This window comes from Cherax quadricarinatus, chromosome 74 (assembly GCF_038502225.1).
Source record: "Cherax quadricarinatus isolate ZL_2023a chromosome 74, ASM3850222v1, whole genome shotgun sequence".
NCBI lineage: Eukaryota > Metazoa > Arthropoda > Malacostraca > Decapoda > Parastacidae > Cherax > Cherax quadricarinatus.
In genome coordinates, this window is record NC_091365.1 from 2,700,854 (window position 1) to 2,723,116 (window position 22,263).

The 22,263-nt window shown below is 42.3% G+C and overlaps 1 protein-coding gene and 1 long non-coding RNA gene across 2 annotated transcripts in view; one reads left to right on the forward strand and one right to left on the reverse strand.

Annotated features, from left to right (window-relative positions):
• Positions 1-5,283: 5,283 nt before the first annotated feature.
• On the reverse strand, positions 5,284-14,793 carry LOC128700155 (putative uncharacterized protein DDB_G0271606). Its single transcript, XM_053793135.2, has 5 exons — positions 14,631-14,793; positions 9,129-9,982; positions 8,872-8,955; positions 6,067-6,153; positions 5,284-5,682 (listed from the first exon to the last, which is right to left on the reverse strand). The coding sequence occupies exons 1-5, from the start codon at positions 14,640-14,642 to the stop codon at positions 5,460-5,462; spliced, it is 1,260 nt and encodes a 419-aa protein (XP_053649110.2). The 5' UTR covers positions 14,643-14,793; the 3' UTR covers positions 5,284-5,459.
• A 2,661-nt stretch (positions 14,794-17,454) lies between these two features.
• LOC128700156 (uncharacterized) overlaps positions 17,455-22,263 on the forward strand; it is a 33,188-nt gene continuing 28,379 nt past the window's right edge. Inside the window, exon 1 of the long non-coding RNA XR_008408728.2 lies at positions 17,455-17,535. This is a non-coding gene — a long non-coding RNA (uncharacterized lncRNA). The remainder of the gene's footprint in view (positions 17,536-22,263) is intronic.

The following is a 22,263-nucleotide window of genomic DNA, read 5'->3' on the forward strand; positions in this document are numbered from 1 at the left end:
TCATAACCTGACAAAAGCCAACATCAGCAGATATTTTCCTGATGGACAAAACACCACATTATTTTATCCCCAAAAGTCACAACATTTCTTCCTTGTTTCATTTGTTTCATCTCAAAATTATTATTATTATTATTATTATTATTATTATTATTATTATTATTATTATTATTATTATTAGGTGTCATCGAAGGGGAAACTTAAGTGGTTGCCTGATTTCTTGCTTTTTATCTAACTTTTTTTTATGTTATTTCGTTCATAACTCGAGAACCCTTCATCCGATTGGATTCAAATTTTTGCTGTTGCATGATAACGAGGAACAAGTGGCATGTGCAGGAGCCCTGTGACCAAAGTTATTAAGCCCATTCCTGGAATGGCTCAGATAACTTCCAAAATCCTCAGAGGCAGATCTTCAAATGTCCCAAAAAGATGCCTCATAATTTGAGGATGGTGAAGAGTGAAATTCATTGGGTAATTGACCCATATGACCATTTTATGTGTAAAGTTTTTATACCCGTTTAAGTGCTTGTGGAATATTACACAGGGCTTGAGGAATCGTTTTGATTTGAGGAGTGGGGATGGTAGATCCAGTTAAGTGGATCAAGAGCCCTTCCCCGTAGCTCGGTTGCTAGCGCACTCAGCTCACACAATCAGGTCCGGGGGTCGATCCCCGATACGGGTGGAAACATTAGGGCGTGTTTCCTTAAGACACCTGCTGTCCATGTTCACCTAACACTAAGTAGGTACCTGGATGTTAGTCGACTGGTGTGGGTCGCATTCTGGGGACAAAATTAATTTTCCTGAAATGCTCTGCATAACCAGGGACTTCCTATACAGTATGTAACTGATGTCAGTTATGGTCTTTATAAGTTGTATCATGTACTTGTAGAAAATAAATATTATTATTATTATTATTATTATTATTATCTCCTTGCAGGGAAAGATAAACGGGTCTGTGATTACTGTAAAATTTTATAAGATACCCCTTAAATGTTTCGTTTTTTATGAGTATTAAACTAAAGAAAATTGTAAAAGGAGAAACTTAAATATATAGTTAGCTATGTCTGTTGTACTCGATTAGTAAGTAAGTAAGTAAGTAAATTTATTCAGGTATACACAATACAGTTACATAGAATTATCATACATAGCAGCATATGTGTAGAGAACCTAGGATAACCCAAAAAAGTCAGACAGAGTGACTTATTTCCATTGGGGTCCTTTTACCTTATTATTATAATATAAAGGTTACAATATTTTCTTATTATTCTATAATGAAGATAACATCTTATTATCATACTAAAAAGACTATCTACTACACGAGGGTCATTAAGACTATCTACAATACGAGGGTCATTAAGACTATCTACTACCCGAGGGTCATTACGACTCTACAATACGAGGATAAGGTAAAATTTACACGTATTTCAGCTAAAAAATAGAAAATCATTCCCCTCCCTTTCTGTTGCTTCGTTCATCAGACACTTTTTGGCAGTCTTCTTGAACTGGTTCAAGTTATGACTGGCCTTGACATTTGTGGGTAGTCTGTTCCATTCCTTTATTGCTGTACAATAAAAGGTGTTTGAAGCCTGGCCACTGACTGTGGGTACTACAAAGTTGTGCTCTCTCCCCCTAGTACTATGATTGCTTTGGTTCCCAACCTTGACAAAATTGACAGCAAGATATTCTGGACACTGTTCGTGAGCAATTTTATAAACATGATTTAGCTTCAGTTGTTTTACTCTGTCTTCAACATTCAGCATATCCAACTGCTGTAATTCATCCTGGCCTACATGTTCTCTTGGTCCCAGCCCCAGGATGAATCTTACGATTTTGTTCTGGGTGATTTGCAATCTATCTTTCAGTTTTTTTGTCAAGGCAGAGTACCAAGAAGAGCAAGCGTAATCCATATGGCATTGTATAAGGGCTAGACATAGGGTCCTGCGAGCCTCAGTAGGTAGACACCGTGCTTGTCTATACAGGAACTTCAGCCTGGCATTCGCTTTCTTTACTACACTGTTCCCTATCAATTCTCCTGACATGCATGGGTCAAAGGGGATTCCCAGATATTTAACTGATGAAACCAAAGTGATGGACTCCCCATTACACTGAACATTAAAATTATTTACCCTTCTCAGTTTATGTTTCGTTCCAAAGAGAATGGCTTCAGTTTTCCCTAGGTGTAATGATAGTTTGTTGTCTACTAACCATTTGCTGCAGGACTCCAGTTCCAGTGTTAAAACATTAGCAATATCTTGTGGGTCTTTACCTGTCACTAACAGAGCACTGTCATCTGCATACAGTAGGAGTTTGCACTTGACACTGATAGGCATATCATTGACATAACATAAGAATAGTAAGGGACCCAGAATACTACCTTGGGGAACTCCACATGTTATCGGCAGGGGTTCTGATTGTGTTTTGTTGATTTTGACTATTTGTCTCCTGTTGCTAAGGTAGGACTTAAACCAGTCTACAGAACCTATACCGATAGTTTGAAGTTTATTACATAATATATTGTGGTTGACAGTATCGAAGGCCTTTTGCAGGTCTAAGGTTACCATACCTATGAGGTTCCCTTTTGACATTTCAGTTCTCAGGTAATCCATCAGATTAATAAGGGAGGTATCGGTTGAGTAGGATCTTCTAAAGCCCGATTGATAGCTATGGAGAATGCTGTTGTCATTAAGGTACTTAACTACTTGAGAATACACCGCCCTCTCCAGAATTTTAGATATTATACTGAGTATACTAACAGGTCTATAGTTGCTTACATCAGACCTATTATTTTTCTTGAAGATAGGAGTAACTCTGGCCTCCTTGAACCCCTCTGGTACGGTATTAGTGGTGATTGATAGATTTATTATGTGAGCAATAGGGATTGACAGTTCAAAAGCACCATCTTTTAGGAACTTAGACGGGATGTTATCAGGGCCTGTGCTCTTAGTTGGGTTTAACCTGCTTAGTTCTTTTTGAATGAAGTCATGAGATACACTTACTAGTTGACAACTGTTTGGGGTTACCCCTTTATTGGTATAGTATGTTTGAAACTTATCAGAGTCTGTGTTAAAGGTATTTGATGCAGCTGGTAGTTTACTTACTAGTGTTGATGCAACAGATGTGTAGTAGGAATTAAAGCAATTTGCCACCTTAGATGTTTCGTGGCATACCTCATTATCGATAGTGAGTACTATGTTAGACCTATCTACTGGCTTATGGCTATACCCCAACTGTTTTAGTTGTTGCCAGAGCTTTCTGGGGTTATGCTTATATTCTTCAATTTTTGAGCAATAGTGCTTTGCCTTTGCTCCTTTTATAAGTCTCTGTACTCTGTTCCTCACCCTTTGGAATTCATTTAGTGCTGCAATATCCTGTCTGTTTGCTTTAAATCTTTTTAGCAGCTGGTCTCTGAATTTCATATTATCTAATATCTCAGTAGTCATCCAGGGTTCAGTTCTTCGTTTAATCCTAACCTCTTTAACTGGTGCAATATTATTAAGAATGGTAGTGAACATTGTTTTGAATTTTTCCCAGGCATCGTTTACGTCCGTGCAACTTGTTATCTCTGTCCAGTCACAATTGTGTAGCCTATTTACCAGTGTTTCTTTACTGTAGTTTCTAGTTGACCTCATTTTTATTGTCCTGTGTAGGCCTATCCTATCCCTAGTGATTTTCCTGGTGCAGTAAATGATGAAATGATCACTAAGACCTGTGGTAATGACGCCTGACTGACTAATGTTCTCAGCGCGGTTGCAAAGTATGTGGTCAATTAGGGTGGCTGAGAACTGTGTGATCCGGGTTGGTTTATTAATTAGTTGGGTGAAGCTATTTAATCCTAGAATTTGCTTATACCTTTTGCATAGCCCGTTATTTTGTTGCTGAAAACAGATATTGAAGTCGCCCAGTATTATTGTTTCGCAATTGCTTTCAACTCCGGACAAGACTCTGGAAAAGTCTTCTAAGAACTGGTCCTGGGTAGAAGGGCGGTAACTAGTTCCTACTAAGATGGGTTTGGTCTTGGGAAGCAGCACTTCAAACCATAGAATCTCCAGTTTATTGTTATTTAAATCAGGTCTTGGGTTGTAAGCTAAGTCATTTCTAATGTAGGCACATACTCCACCGCCCTTTCTGTTCCTATCTAAGCGTTTTATATTGTAACCATCTATTTTGACCTCGTCGTCAGTCACCGTATCATCCAACCAAGATTCAGAGATGGTTATAACTGCCGCCCTAATTTTGTTAGCTAGAATCCTAATCTCTGCCAATTTAGGAAGAAGTGATCTTGCATTGACATGAATAAAGTGAAGGCCTGTTTTCATAAAACAATCATAATCATCAATATATGGCAATGGGTCATTTGTATTAAAATTAGGTAAATCAATGTCATCACTGCTAAAGGGTAACTGTGCCAAAGTGCATTTGTTACACACAAAATGAATTCTGGCACCGTTGCTATAATTGTACATACATCCATCATGCACCCACCCCTTACACATTTTACATAAGGTGCCTTTTCTGTTTTTCATGCGTACTTTAGTACAGTGTATGCATCTGTTTGGTAGTGTTTGAGATAATAATGGCTGTATTGTCTCACATTGACCTATGTATGCATTACATATGGAGTTAAGGTTATCATTCCTAGCTACTAGACCGTCATTATTGCCGTCATTTATCTGTCTGTTTTGCCTCTGCACAATAGTTTGAGGTCCTGGATTAATTTGGATATCACCACTTAAGAGCGCTACAATAAGAGCTGTGTGCCATTGTTTTTGTTTGGGTATGCGGTGTTGCCAAACCTTGTGGCGATAGTGAGGTTTACTTTTCTGGTAGGATGGCAACTGTTGGGCTTTTACCGTCCAGGGCGCTGTTACTCCATTCACCTTTTCCAACCCCCATGACTGATTTCTTTCTTCGATAATAATCTTAATTTCTATAAGTACATGATACAACTTATAGAGACCATAACTGACATCAGTTACATAGTATATAGAAAGTCCCTTGTTATGCAGAGCATTTCGGGTAAATTAGGTTAATTTTGTCCCCAGGATGCGACCCACACTAATCGGCTAACACCCAGGTACCTACTTACTGTTAGGTGAACAGGGACAGCAAGTGTCTTAAGGAAACACCCCCAATGTTTTCACCCGTACCGGGGATCAAACCAAGGACCTCAGTGTGTGAGCTGGGTGCGCTGCCAACCGAGCTACGGGGAAGGGCTCTTGATCCACTCAACTCGTACATTATTAATTACCACAAATATTTTAATAAAACTTCCAGAGTCATGTCATTACTAGTTTATTGCTATGAAAATTTGGAATTCATACATAAAATAATACATAATCCAGAATAGTAGTTAGAGGCTGATATCAATGCTTAAAGTCTAAAAGAGCACGATACTAATAGTTTCACTTCCGGTGGAGCTGAGAGTCTGGGTAGACAGCAGTGACGAAGATTAGTCTCCATTCTTACAAATCAATTTCTTCCTCAGAGGCTGAAGACTGTTCACGGTCATCTTCTTGCTGCTGGTTATTGTGAGAATTCTGTAAGTCCAGCTGACTGACAGACTGGTCAGGACTCCTCTTGAAAGCTGTCGACCGGTCACTGAAGGACTGGTCGAGGGTCTGAGACAAGGGTGGGCGGTATGGTGGAGGTACCGGGATGCGCTGAGGTCGGTTCACTAAGCTGGGTCTGAGAAACACATGTAAACAATGCGTCAGTCATTCTCATAATATATATTGGATTATGGAATGCCAGGCGTTAACTTTCCAGACACAAATAGCTTTAGAAATACTATATTCTGTTCTTAGACAGTGCTAATATTCCTTAAAAAATGTTAGGAAATATATTTTAAATATACATAACCCTCACAATATGGCAGAAATATATAAATAACACACTTGGAAACATGTAAAGCTTATTTACAAATGTCACAAATTCAGGAGATTCGCAAACTGGAAGGTAATAGGGGAATTGAGTCGTTCCTGAAGGATACACCAGAAGGAAGGTGAAGAGGTAGGAGGAAGGGAGAAGAAAAGTGTAAATTTCAAGATCTATGGATGAGGCAGGACCCACCTGCCTGAGCGCACAGGAAAGGCACGATAGCCATTCTCGTCAGCGATGTACTCCATGATGATGAGCTTGCCGTTGGGCGCCGTGTACCTGAAGGAAGAATAAAAAGATACAATACCGTGACAGGAACAATACACAATTAATTCACACATAAAGCAAGAAACTTATGAAACTTTCATTTGCCTATGTGAAGCTTATTTGTGTATTATACCTGAAGAATCAACAGGATCAGGAGAGGGACGTATAGTTAAGGTAACAAATCTGTATGTCGATTACCAACCGGGGGATAGAGCCTCCATAACTCCTTCCTCTGGGTGACCCATGCGGGTTTACTACTTCACATAAAAGAAACATGTCTCATAATAATTCTTAAGGTAGATAAACATTTACACTTTTCTGACCACATTTTTTTACTAACTAGCGATAAATCAGAGTCAGAATTAAATTCGCTTCTTTCTCGTTTATAATGATTTACGCGCTATTAAATAACCATTCTTGCCAGGATAACATGTTGTCTAAGAATTTGTGTTGGCTTAGCGCTTCTTTTTGATTATAATAATAATAATAAGAATTTGTAATATAACCTGCAGTATTGATTACCATTTTGCGTACGTCTGCACTCTCATATAGGAGGTGGCAAATACGGCCCGCGGGCCATGTCAGGTCCACCCACAAATTATATCCGCTCCACTATTTAATGTCTCCAATTTAAGAAAAGCTTCGCTTTGATTTGATTATGCCCTTGTCAGGAGCGTTGTGTTGAGCTGTCATATTAATATTACCTTTCGGATTAGGTGTGTTTTACTTTGATTTCAAGACAGATAAATTACTTTAGTTCCCTCTGTTAATCTTGGGGCAGTGCACGTCAGCGACACCTGTGTTCATGTGTTCGTACCTTCACGTGCCCGTCTGGTTGGCATTTCTTTCTTATCCTGGTTACTTTGTTTACTTATTACTCAGGAGAAAGGTACTGGGTGTTTCACTTAGCGTCTTTCACTGTAAGTATCTGCTCTTGTAAAAGCTTTTGTTACTTTGTATAAGGGAACACTGTGATGCTCTGTATTATGCAAATGTCAAATGGATTAGTGAGAGTGGTATTTAGTCATGAAAGGAAAATATATGGATCTCCGAAGTTGAATGATGTAATTTTTTTGTTAATTTTACATTCGTCGTTCGTATTATGGACCACATGAATGAACTCCATTCAAAACGAGTTATAATGTTAATATATTTATGATAAAAATTACTTTTTTTATTTGATCAGGTAGAAAACAAACAGTTAGCCTAAAGATTATAGTTTATGCAGAAAACCTTATAACTTGTATACCGAATTTCCTCATTGATTCCAAGATTTCAAAATGATCAGGCATATATTTGGGCTATTATTAGACATATTTTCAATTTTAAAGCAAATAAAGTGTTTTGCCTGTGAAACTTATCTGATCAATTTAAGCTGGTGATGTGGCCCGCCAGTCAAAATAATAGTCCACCCCTGCCTATGGGAAAGAAAATCTCTTGTTTAGTTTGATATCAATAACCAGGAAGCTTACTGGAGGTGGTCCTGGTACAAGAGCTTACTGGAGGTGGTCCTGGTACAAGAGCTTACTGGAGGTGGTCCTGGTACAAGAGCTTACTGGAGGTGGTCCTGGTACAAGAGCTTACTGGAGGTGGTCCTGGTACAAGAGCTTACTGGAGGTGGTCCTGGTACAAGAGCTTACTGGAGGTGGTCCTGGTACAAGAGCTTACTGGAGGTGGTCCTGGTACAAGAGCTTACTGGAGGTGGTCCTGGTACAAGAGCTTACTGGAGGTGGTCCTGGTACAAGAGCTTACTGGAGGTGGTCCTGGTACAAGAGCTTACTGGAGGTGGTCCTGGTACAAGAGCTTACTGGAGGTGGTCCTGGTACAAGAGCTTACTGGAGGTGGTCCTGGTACAAGAGCTTACTGGAGGTGGTCCTGGTACAAGAGCTTACTGGAGGTGGTCCTGGTACAAAAGCTTCCCAGAGGTTACGCGACGGGTCAAAGATGATTACCTGTTACTAGCTACACCAGCAAAATTTTATCCGTGGTGTGTGTACTCGCTTAATAGTGTTTGCGTGGGTTGATTCACAGCTCCCAGCCTTCTAAATTACTATCCACCGGGTTAACTTCCTCCTGGCCATCAGTATCTGATCATCCCAACTCCTGCAACTCTGCACGATGTTTCCTTCCACCATCTCTTCATCTAGTGAGTTTCAATTGGTTCCCTGAGACTGATAGTCTTTCCTAACGTTCCTATGGCTCATTTGCGTTTTTAGCTGCCATTTATGAGTAAAGGTCACCCGTATAATATAAAAAATAAAAATTTGTTGTCTTTCCCATTAAATGCAGTTTAGACACTTCTGATTTAAAATTATGATAATTTATAAGTTTGTTTCTTCACATCTCCAACAACTTGTTTCTTTCCAGTTTATCTATCTGATCTTCTGAGTATTATTTGCCATAATTGTGTTCTCCCCCTCTCCCATCCCTCCCCGGTCCTTCATACGTATGTTTGCTAAGTTGATTTTCCTCAGTACTCGCCTATTTGAAGTTGTGAGGGCCGAGTCTCAGCTCCTGGCCCTGCCTATACCTTATACGTTGTGTGTGTGTGTGTGTGTGTGTGTGTGTGTGTGTACACTCACGCTCATGCTCGTGTACATATTTTGTGAGTGGTGGAGACATGACACCCACTTTACCAATCAGAACTGTCATGAGCAACACGTGACCATGTAGGGGCGGGGCTTGACACCTGTCCGCCCCGCCCCTCCAAGCAGCATCAGTGGCACTTACGAGTAAGATCCTGTGACTTCGTGGGTTACGGGGCTGGTGAGCCGGGCTCCTTCCTCCCGCAGGATGCCGTCCCCGGTGGAGAACCTGACGAGCACAAAGAAAGAAGAAGTAAATAATGCCAATGGCTTTTTCATAGTATGGGAAGTAATCGAATTTTATTCAACAAAGGAGAGGGTAGCTGCACTTTCTTTTGACCAAAAGTCCCAAACAAGCATTAAGAAACTTCTCGAAGGGCAGACTGTAACAAGAAGACGTACGTGAAGTAGTAAGAGCCGTCTTGGAAGGGGCCGTCACGCTGATCTTCAAGGATAGGTACAGCAGGCCTCAACGCTTGCCGATTCTGCAACTGTGACTCCGCCTGCTGTAGCTGTGCCCGAGTCTGCAACAGCTGCGCCTCGTTCTTCAGCAGCTGTGCCCTCTCCAGTTGCGACTGCGTCTGCAGCAGCTGTGCTCGCTGTAGCTGCGCCTGCCGCAGTCGAAGTGCTGCCTGCTGGCGACGAAGCTGCCTCAGACGCGCGAGTTCGAGTTGTTGTCTTCGTTCTTGCTGCCTGCGACGTTCCTCGCGCAGACGAAGAGTTTCCTGTTGCCGACGGATAGCCAGCAGCTGCTGCTGTAGAACTTGCTGCTGCTGCTGGGGACTGAGAATTGGCCGCTGACGAACTACTCTTTGCTGGTTTCCGAGGGATGTTTGATCTATTATAAGAGGTTCTTGCTGCACCGCTAGTGGTTGTTGTTGCTGCTGTTGCAAGATGAATGATTCTTGCTGCAAGTTAAGTGGTCCTTGCAGTGATGAATCTTGCTCCAGTACCAGTGGCTGTTGTTGCAACGACAAAGTTTCCTGGTCTAAGAGAAGCGGATCTTGCACTAAGAGGGAATCTTGTTGAGTTAGAGACAGCTGCTGCAGTGGTTGCTGTTGTACCACCACAGGTTGCTGCAGGAACCTTTCCTGCGTCAACAGAGGCTGCTGCGTCAACAGAGGCTGTTGCGTCAACAGAGGCTGTTGCGTCAACAGAGGCTGTTGCGTCAACAGAGGCTGTTGCGTCAACAGAGGCTGCTGCGTCAACAGAGACTGTTGCGTGCGAACGGTCGCCACTAAGCCCAAACAGAGAACCTGGAAAACACACAAGGGCTTAATTATTAAAGCTTACTCCAGACACGAAGCGAGATGGACTGTCATAACATCCTGAAGACGTAACACACACCAGTACGGGTCAGCGCTGCGAATAAGGTACCTTAAAATGATGCAAAAATCAATGTTACTACACGATATCTCCATGACCCTTGTGAGTTTAGCACTTAGTTTTTATTTCAATAGTACTACGCGATATTTTAGGTGGCATAAATTCACCATCATGTGTTATTAACTAGAGGTGTATGTAACACAGGAGGCCTGATCCTCCGATATCCCAGACGGCTATTGCATCGGGACTTCATCTAGAATAACTGGCATATTATAGGAGTTACACTCCTCAAGAGGGTACCTTGATGCTTGTGAAGGACTCTTGATCCAAGGAATTAGAATGACCCTCCCCTTCGTTGGATCAAAACTGACTCTCATTCCCCAGGTACTGTAACACTGAGGGAAGGGGGCGCAATACTACTTCATATTTTAGACTATATGATCATAAGTTCGGCAACATTGTTTTTTACTGGAATTGATATAATAGTTACTGAGAGTATTGTCAAACACTGAGGTTAGACATTGGTGTTTTAAAATATATAACTGTCCTATTTAATACCAACATGTATATAAAGGACGTGTGCAACGTGAGGTAACCTTATTATAAAACTGACAAAGACCCCACGAGGGTCTTTCTCAGACGATAAGGTCCCTGACAGGTTAAACAATTTCAAAATAAAGTTACCTGACTTTGCTTACACGTCTTTTTCAGTGTTGACAATTGTTGTACGCTTGCTGCAACAACAACTCTGAACGTCAGAAGTTTGTCTCCCAGGAGCTTGCTAATGGTAGGTGATACAGGAAAGTGTGAAGGCGGAGCCAACTTCGTGATTACTCCCTCCGGGTTCCGAGCAACACAGCCCAGCTATGAATGGCACACAAGCACAGGATGTGGCGCGCGTCAAGCCATTCCAAATCGCAATTTTCATGGCAATTTCTTACAAATAGAAGCATTGGTTTAGACTTTAAGTCATTTTTTTGCATCGCCTCGGGTAAAAATACTCCAGTTCTTGGTTTATGTATCCTGGATCCGTTGCTACAAGGCTGGGAAGGTCTTCCTATGGAGGTAACGAGACGCAAATGTTAATTCACACGTTGTTTGCGTTGACCAATGGGACAATTTTCGACAAAAGACGTTCTTGCCGCGATATATTACGTGGATAATCATAGATTTGTTTTGGTAAAGTGCAGCTGATGAGGAATCGAGGCTAAAATGTGATATAATAACTGAAATTTGGAGAGAATTGTTTCATTGAAAGCATGTAAGTAAAGGGCATTGGGAGGACGGAGGTGTGGGGGAAGGACGGAGGTGTGGGGGAAGGACGGAGGTGTGGGGGAAGGACGGAGGTGTGGGGGAAGGACGGAGGTGTGGGGGAAGGACGGAGGTGTGGGGGATAACCCAAAAAAGTCAGTGACTTATTTCTTACTCCAGCGTTCATATATAATGCAAATTATCTCTCGAAATCGTGGGACCAAAATGGCGGCCTAACAAATGTAAATCAAAGAATTCTGAAGGTTGACTTGATCTCAGATTGCTAGTCTACATAAACACCACCGCAAGCAGCATTAATGATAAATATTAGTTCCTCCTTTTTACTATTAAAAATTATTAATATACCGTCTTAGGATTTATATACATATTTTTTCCCTCTTCAATCCAGGGATTCGATCCCGGACGTCAGTGTTGATCTGCGCCGCTCTCACCACTGAGCTACGACTGTACAGTTTTTATACAACTCTCTGATGTGTACAATACACCGTGCTTATTACAACAATAATTCATTCTTTACAAATATTTATGTATTTATTAATGGGTATTGTATATTTCCCTCAACGGACATCTCCCGCCGAGGCAGAGTGATCCAAAGAAGAAAACGCATTCACCATAATTAATTCAATCACTGTATTTATATACTTTTTTCTAGATGCAAATTTTCCATATATATTTTTTGAACATTGTAAGGATATATATAGTGTATATATACTGAGAGTCTAGTACCTAACTTAAGGATTAACGTATTCTTGAAAGGTGGTAAATGTTAAATTAAGACTTAATGACCCTCCTGTAGTTAAGCTTTAAACCCTTTTAACTTTAACCAGGATAATTATTTATATAACAATTTCAGTATATAACTTTTGTAAAGCTAGTTTTATTCACTACTGTAAGTATTAACACACGGAGGGCCCGGGTTCGATTCCCGGCGGGGTGAAAGCATTTCGACGCGTTTCCTTACACCTGTTGTCCTGTTCACCTAGCAGCAAATAGGTACCTTGGTGTTAGTCGACTGGTGTGGGTGGCATCCTGGGGGACAAGATTAAGGACCACAATGGAAATAAGTTAGACAGTCCTCGACGACGCACTGACTGTCTTGGGTCATCCTGGGTGGCTAACCCTCCGGGGTTAAAAATCCGAAGAATATCTTATCTTATCCATGTGTATTTCAGCTAAAATTTTAACTGATATATTCCATATATATTATTTCACGTTAATGTTTTAATATTACTCTAATATAATTATATTCTGACGATGAAGGAAAGTATATTTGAAACTTAAGTTTATTAAATAAACTTTATATCCTGAGATGGTGTTTTTTACAGTCTTCATATATTATGTAAATATCGCAAACCAAGCATAGAGTTGTCAGCAAGTGGAATAGCCTAGCAAGTGAAGTAGTGGAGGCAGGAACCATACATAGTTTTAAGAAGAGGTATGACAAAGCTCAGGAAGCAGAGAGAGAGAGGATCCAGTAGCGATCAGTGAAGAGGCGGGGCCAGGAGCTGAGTCTCGACCCCTGCAACCACAATTAGGTGAGTACAATTAGGTGAGTACACACATACACTTTATACACTGTGTACGTCAGGCCCATACTGGAGTACGCATAACCAGTTTGGAACCCACACCTGGTCAAACACGTCAAGAAATTAGAGAAAGTGCAAAGGTTTGCAACAAGGCTAGTTCCACAGCTAAGGGGAATGTCCTATGAAGAAAAGTTAAGGGAAATCGGCCTGACAACACTGGAGGACAGGAGGGTCAGGGGAGACATGATAACGACATACAAAATACTGCGTGGAATAGACAAGGTGGACAGAGACAGGATGTTCCAGAGATGGGACACAGAAACAAGGGGTCACAATTGGAAGCTGAAGACTCAGATGAGCCAAAGGGATGTTAGGAAGTATTTCTTCAGTCATAGAGTAGTTAGGAAGTGGAATAGTCTGGCAAGCGATGTAGTGGAGGCAGGAACTATACATAGTTTTAAGACGAGGTATGATAAAGCTCATGGAGCAGGGGGAGAGAGGACCTAGTAGCGGTCGGTGAAGAGGCGGGGCCAGGAGCTGAGTCTCGACCCCTGCAACCACAATTAGGTGAGTACAATTAGGCGAGTACACACACACACACACACACACACACACACACACACACACACACACACACACACACACACACACACACACACACGCCTTCTTTTCATCGTCATTTCAACTCTTCCCGGGTCGCCCCCTGCACCATCCACTCTACATTTATAAACACAGTTAGTCATTTTTCTTTATCCTTTCTAAATGACCAAAGTTTCTCAACTCCTCTGTTCTCTTAATTATAACTTATGCTGCAATGCAGTCTGCTAATTTCTTCATACATTATTCTCTACATGATGTTCATATTTCACTACAAACACTTCATTGCTCTCAGCTGCAACACTCAGATTCATCTTCACTATTCCCTGGTTTGAAGAGTATAACGCACATGGATGTGTTACACAATGGACAATGTTTCTCTCTGTTTAGAACTTTGTCGTGAAGCTTTTTCCAAATATAAGTGTGTCCTCTATACTTCTGTCTTGTGTTTACATATAATTATTCTGGTATATTTCTGTTCTTTCATACATTCAAAATTTTTCCTTCCGCAAACTCGTCTCAGTAGCTGCTTTCCTTCTCTGTTATTGTCATTTACTGTCTTTCATAGACCTATCTGCCGTTATATTTTTTTTTCTTCCATATTTCTGCCTTCAGATCTATCGTCCAGTATTTCATTACCCGGACTGCTTACAATCACCACCCTGCTCTGTTTTTTTTTTTTCATGTGTATACACTTTTATCATCTGGTACACATCTTCCAAAAAATCCTAAACTAACTTCAGCTTCTCGCCTGAATCTCTCAAAAGGACAACTCTGACAATTCCAAATTTCTATCAAGCATACCTGTCTAAGACTCCAAGAATTGTTAGCTATGATCCCTACTCTTCCTAATATTAAACGTGATTACTTACCATGAATATACAAGAAACATGACCAATGCGTGTGTTGTACAAAGAAACTATCGTGGAAACATTGTCAATAGGAAGAACTCCAGAAACGAAGATGATCAGAATCTTAAATTGTTACATCCAACACCACAATATACTGTATAGTGTGGTGTTGGATGTAACAATCTAAGATTCCGAGTTCTAATGCCTAAAAGTTCTGGCTTGGTTGACTTGAAATGCCAAGACACAGCAATCACATAGAATCACGAAAAAAATATTCAAGAAAATGACGAAACTATGACTATTACCAGTTACTCCACACAGTGTTGACTCACCAGTTTAAACATAGTGGTGGAGGCGCTGGTTTACACGGCTGGTGATAACTCTTAACTGCAGGAGAGACTGGGAAAAGATCTGGCCTGAAGCAGGTTCAGGAGGATGTGCGGGGCGAGAGGGAGGACTCTAAATCTCTGCTACAGAGGCTGAGACCAGAGTAGTGTGTTCCTGCAGACACACTCTTAATATACCCCACGCGGCTAGGCCGCCACCAAGGTCACCCTTCTTCCCGGCGCCATCATGAACTGTACCATCACCGCCATTATGAGCTTTGCCATTAGCGCCATCATAAGCTGTACCATCAACGCCATCATGAAATGTACCTTCAGCCCCATCATGAACAGTTGTTAGCTTATTCATGGAAAATCACCTGATACGAGTCTGTCATGAGTCGTTCAGTGGTGCCAGCACTATGGTAGGGACGTGGCCGACACTATGGTAGTGGCATGGCAAAACACTAAGGACACATAAAGGTCTGGTAACCGATGGTAGATAAATGGACACAGATGCAACTAATGTGACATTTTATTGTGGCAACGTTTGGCTCTCCAGGAGCTTTGTCAAGCCGTTACGGACAATATGAGGACACGCCTCTGAAATGGCGAAGCTGCCTATATTTTGTTAATTGGTACTAAGCTGGAGTATGGCGGCAGCGACCGCTGGCCTCGTGCTAGACTCGGAAGTCACAGTACCAGACACTTAAAAAACTGCTATTTTAGTAAATATGCATTGAAAGGCTGATGGACAAATCTGAAGTGTATAAATCTGAGCTGACAAAAAACTACTGAATAATCATTAAAAGTATAATCATTAAAAATCTTAGACTGTGAGTGGATGTTTACACAAGACACCCGGCTGGTGTGTGAATGTGTGAAGGTTGTGTGTGTGTTGTGTGTAGACTTGTGTGCGTGTGCGCAGAACTAGTGATGGATCACGACATTAACTGATGTCATCTTATTAATTATACAGTAATGACTGATTGACTGAGACAAGGTCTAAACACACACAAGCGGGGTTCCACAAGGGTCAGTCCTGGGGCCAGTGCTGTTTCTGGTATATGTGAATAACATGACGGAAAAGAAAGATTCAAAGGTGTACCTGTTTGCAGACGATGTGAAGATAATGCGGAGAATTAAAGTGGATGAGAATCAGGTAGAACTACAAAGAGATCTGGACAGGCTGCAAGCCTGGTCCAGCAACTGGCTTCTAAAGTTTAACCCTACCAAGTGCAAAGTCATGAAGATTGGAGGAGGTCAAAGAAGACAGAAGACAGAGTACAGACTAGAGGTGCCAAAGGCTATAAACCACACTCAAGGAAAAGGATCTTGGGGTGAGTATAATACCGAGGACATCTCCTGAGGTCCACATCAACCAAATAACTGCTGCAGCATATGGGTGCCTGGCAAACCTAAAAACAGAGTTTTGATACCTGACTAAGGAGTCATTCAAGACACTGTAAACAGTGTACGTCAGGCCCATACTGGACTATGCAACACCAGTATGGAACACACGCCTGGTCAAGCACGTTAAGAAATTAGAGAAAGTGCAAAGGTTCGCAACAAGACTAGTCCCGGAGCTGAGGGGTATGTTCTACGAGAAGAGGTTAAGGGAAATCAACCTGGAGGACAGGAAGGATAGGGGGAACATGATAACGACATACATGATACTGAGAGAAATTGACAAGGTGGATAGGGACAGAATGCTTCAGAGATGGGACACAGCAACAAGGGGTCACAACTGGAAGCTGAAAACTCAGACGAGTCAGAGATGTTAGGAAGTATTTCTTCGGTCATAGAGTTGTCAGGAAGTAGAACAATCTGGAGAGTAATGTAGTGGAGGCAGGATCCATGCTTAGCTGAACTTTAAGAGATACGATGAAACTCAAAGAGCAGGAGGAGAGTGGATCTAGTGGTGACCAGCGAAAAGGCGGGGCCAGGAGCTGTAACTCAACCCCTGCAACCACAAATAGATAAGTACACACACACACACACACACACACACACACACACACACACACACACACAAACTACAGAACTCGTATATATGATATGGAGGGAAGGTTGTACCAGAAGTAGACTTGTGTTACATGACTGGCAATATGACCTCTCATAGCTAGTGTTGCCACCTACCAACATCCTCCCCACAACGTCACAAGCAGTGCCACTCACCATCATCCTCCCCACAACGTCACAAGCAGTCCTACTCGCCAACATCCTCCCCACAACGTCACAAACAGTGCCACTCACTATCTTCCACAACCGGATATGGAGAGAGTATTACAAACAGGTCATCTCCCAAAACAACAAAATAACACATCAAGATTTAAACGTCCTCAGACCCCTATAATTTGTTTATCTGGTGGATCTCTTCCCAACCTTTACCTCTGGTAACAATATATACGTCATTCACGGTATACGCCAGCCACTCACGGTATACGCCAGCCACTCACGGTATACGTCACTCACGGTATACGTCACTCACGGTATACGCCACTTGCGGTATATGTCAGTTAGGGTATACGCCAGGAACATTTTTTAAGATATAACTCACTTCACTATATTCCTCTATATTAGGTATTTCTGGAACTAAGGGGGACGCTTCCCTAGGAGACGAGAGAACATCTGAGGAAGTGGCATATGAAGCCGCAGGAAAATGTTTGCAAGAAGAGTTTGCTGTGAGAAAACAACAAACATTTCACTCTCTAATTCTACAATTAAGAGTCTGATTGATTAAATAGCTTATGACGTTAATAATCAAGTACTTGAGAAGATAAGGTTATCTCAAGTTGCTGGTAATGAGTGATGACACCACAGACGTAACTCACTTTAACTGTTAGTTTACGTGTAGTTCATAGGGAATAAGACACTAGAAAAATAAGGTGGATATTGCACGATGGACACGAGTGTAAGTGCTGACCTTTTTTTCACTAACATTTTCATCCACAATGAAGTATGATGGAAGAGGTTGGTTGGTGTTTTTAGTGATAGAACTCCAGCCAGGCTTGATCAAGCTGTGACTTCATCACCGAGGCTGAAGGGAGAAGGAACTCAGCTATTTTAACACAATGCATCATGCGTAGCCAGACTTTGGTAGCAGAGACCCGCCTCTTATAACCTAAGATATGTTTGATAAAATTTATGAACCAGACAAAACTTATCGCCTTGAACGCCTGCTTGTTTAGGCAGTTCGATTTAATATTTATATAAGGAGCTAAATCCGTCTGGGTCACTCAGCGCAAAGATTGTTGGAGTCTGGATACCCCTAATCGACAGGCAAACAATACTCTCCCAGCCAGGTTGTAGCAGGGAAGTGTAATAGCCAAAATGACCATTCTTAAATCACTTTAGTCATTTACCTACATCGTGATCAGTTGGGTTATAAACAAGAATTTTACCCAGATAAAAAGGACATCAATATAAACCTTTATACCTTTAGTGATCATCATGTTATCTGTGAACTACGGTAAATTAGGAATTATTATTATCTTAAGGATACAGATTCACAGTTAATAAGTATTTACAGTTGCCCAGTCCTTACCAATTATTACCAGCACCAGAGTTATTAAGAGTCTAACTTACTAAGAAGTATCAGTAGGAAGATCTTACCCAGGGAGAGTCCTACACACCCAGCAAGTTTACTTCAGTCATGTGACGCCGCTCTTGGTAGTTCTTCCTCTATTTTTATCCAAAGACTGTTGAAAAGGGAGTTTATGAGAGCACGATTATCACTTCAGTTAAATCTGCAGAGGCAATAACTGCCTTTATACACACACACACACACACACACACACACACACACACACACACACACACACGTGAAGCAGTATCGCTAAATAGTGCTCCCAGGATTTAGCGTTCTAGTGGCTGTCCTAAGATATTATTAGCGGTCATCGTACGTGAGTGAATCAGTGAACATACCTACAAGAGTGTAATAGCTATCAAGAGTGCGAATAATGTGATAGGATCAAGAATTTTTCAATTTAAATTTGAATGAAATTTGAGTGAGGGAGGGTAGCACTCAGCTGATCAGGCTACTGGCCCCAGTGTTGACACAAAATATCCAAACAGTTAATTGGGTTAACGGTGTGATCTGAAATATTAACAAATACATATGTTGGTTGATTATATCAGCAGTGTAGTGATAAGGTCATAAAAGAGTGATTAAGTAAATACTGAAAGTAAGAAAAATTAGTCAATCCCCAGCTGTTGGTGTTGTGAATGTAGCTAACATCATCAGACTTGTTATGACCATAATACTGTACTAAAGAAAAAAGAGGGAATACCAAGTCTTAAAAGAAAAAGAAAATAAAAACTTGAATGCATGATAAAGTTCCTGAAGGAGTTACAAAATTGAAGGAGTTGATAGACGACCAGCAGGAACCTCCATTGTTGTGCAGACGACGTCACTTGCCTATTTGTGGTTAATTTTGGTTAGTGTCTAAAGTCTCAAGTGTCTCGCCCTGCTGGTTGTATGCTATACCATCTCTCTCTCCCTATTTCAGTATCAGGAGATAGATAGTGGTTAGTAAATTATCTAAATATCGCCAGGTAAACTCCAGAAGTTGTGTAGCCTAGTGAACCCCCCCCCCCGTTTTTCTGAGGGACAAGCTAGTAAACAAGTACGCACATACAAACACACGTGTGCACCCATAATTATTGTTATAATAAACATTAGTATATAATAATAAGGAATTGAGTGAGAAAAAATAATCCTATAATCTTCAAAAAGTAAAGTAGCCTAGTGTGCGGAGATCTGGGCCGGGAGAGTACCGGTGAACCAACAACAATAACACATAGTGTTAACGTAACCCCCCCCCCCCCTCTTTTTCAAAGAACAAGCTAGTAAACACACACACACACAAACACAAGTGTACGCAATTAATATTATATAGTATATATTAGTGCATATAATAAGGAATTGATTGTGAAAATTTTTTTATAATCTTCAAAAGAGTAGCGTAGCCTAGTGTGCGACGCACACCCACACACACACACACACCCACACACACCCACACACACCCACACACACCCACACACACCCACACACACCCACACACACCCACACACCCACACACACCCACACACACCCACACACACCCACACACCCACACACACCTACACACCCACCCACACACCCACCCACACACCCAACCACACACCCAACCACACACCCAACCACACACCCAACCACACACCCACCCAACCACACACCCACCCACCCACACACCCACCCACCCACCCACACACCCACCCACCCACACACCCACCCACCCACACACCCACTCACACACCCACACACCCACCCACACACCCACCCACACACCCACCCACACACCCCCACACACACCCACACCCACACACACCCACACCCACACACCCACCCACACCCACCCACACACCCACCCACACACCCACCCACACACCCCCACACACACCCACACACACACAAACACACCCACCCACACACCCACACACACCCACACACACCCACCCACCCACACACCCACCCACACCCCCCCCCCCCCACTCCCCACACACACACGAAACACACACACAACACACACAACACACACACACACACATATTGCCAGACACACATATACTCCCCCTCTCCCCCACCGACATCTCACTCCTTCACCTGATCCCTCCCCTCCCTCTTTCACCCTCCCCCTCCCCACCTCTCCCTCACCCACTTACCAACTTGCTTCACTCTCCTTCCCACTCCCCCTCCCCACTACTCTCCTATATAGCCACAGTTCCTCCTCTACCTCCCCCCCCCACACTCTGACATATACAGTACTAACCTAACATACAGAATTACATAGGTTTCCCACTCTGAGGCAATCAGGATAAAACAAAAATGGGTTGCCAGAGAGCAACAAGAAAACCCAAGGGACAGGAGGAGGAAACTGCAAAGGAAGATTGGGCAGCAGAGCTCACAAAAAGGGAACAAGAATGGGAAAAGAAACTAGAAGAACTTAGCATGAGAATGGAAGAGAGGATAGACATGGAAAGCAGGAAGTGGGAGGTGAAAGTCAAAACAGCAGAGGCCAGGATACAGAGTTTAGAAGAGGAACTGGAAAATCTGAAACAGCCTAAAGAACTAAAGAACATTATGGGATTGACAACAGAGACCGCTACCTCAGCCACAAATAAGGGGACTGTAGGGAAAGGAGGAGCAAAACTGCATGTAGAAGCTCTATCAGTGGAGACTGTAGTAAATGAAAGAGCTAAGCTATATGTGGAGGCCCTAAAAGACCACAACAGAGCCCAGGGAAAGCTGAGATGGGAAAATGACAGGCCACTGAGCCCATGTACAGTAGCTAGTGAAACTGAAGAAAGGAAAGCTGCAATGGAGGAAATCAAATTGAATGAGGGGATACACAGGGATATGCAGTGGGAGAATGAAAGGGTGAGGTCAGTCTTTGTGTATGGGCTACAGGAAGTTGAAGGGGAAACATATGAAGCAAGAAAACAAGGGGAAAAAAAAGCAATTGAAAGCATCATGAAAGTAATCGGAGAAGACGACATGACCCAGCTGGAAAATTTTCGGAGAATAGGGGGGTTTGTAAAAAAAAGAAACCGGCCAGTGAAAGTGACCTTCAAGGCAGAATCGACTCGGAACAGGATACTGCAGGAAAAAGCACGATTAAGGGACATGCCGGGATACAGGAAGGTGTATCTCGACCGCGACAGAACACAAGACGAAAGGCGGAAACTGAGAGAGATGGTACAAAGGCGAAAGGAGGAAAGAGAGGGGATGGAGAAGACAGACAGGAGATCCCGGACACAGGAAGATCAAATACAACCTCCCTCACAGCTTCCTATAGAAGCCTCCCAACCAGGTCAACCCCAGTGCAGCCAAACACTCTAAACCACAACACCCATGCCATATCCAATGCCCCCACCCACTACATTACAAACTCCACCCCCACAGCAACCACCCATAGTTCCTTATCAGGTCTCCCACTTCCCCAACCCCAATACACCTCCCAGACCACAGTCTTAGAAAAGAAGTTGAAGGTATGGTATACAAATGCAGATGGAATAACAAATAAGTATGAGGAGTGGCACGAAAGAATCAAGGAGACATCCCCAGACATAATAGCACTCACAGAAACAAAACTCACCAGAATAATAACAGATTCAATTTTTCCACCCGGATATCAAATCTTCAGGAAAGACAGAGGGAGGAGAGGGGGAGGAGGAGTTGCACTGCTCATTAAAAGCCAGTGGGGTTTTGAGAAAATGGAAGGAATGGATGGCACGGGTGAAAGGGACTACTTAGTAGGAACAATCCAGTCTGAGGGACATAAGGTGATAATTGCAGTAATGTACAACCCACCACAGAACTGCAGGAGACCAAGAGAAGAATACGATGAAAGCAACAGAGCCATGGTCGACACACTAGCCGAGGTGGCCAGGAGAGCACACGTGGGGGGAGCAAAGTTACTAGTTATGGGTGATTTCAATCACAAGGAGATTGACTGGGAAAACCTGGAGCCCCATGGGGGTTCCGAAACATGGAGAGCCAAGATGATGGATGTAGTACTGGAAAACCTCATGCATCAACATGTTAGAGACACTACCAGAGAGAGAGGAGAAGATGAACCAGCAAGACTGGACCTTGTAT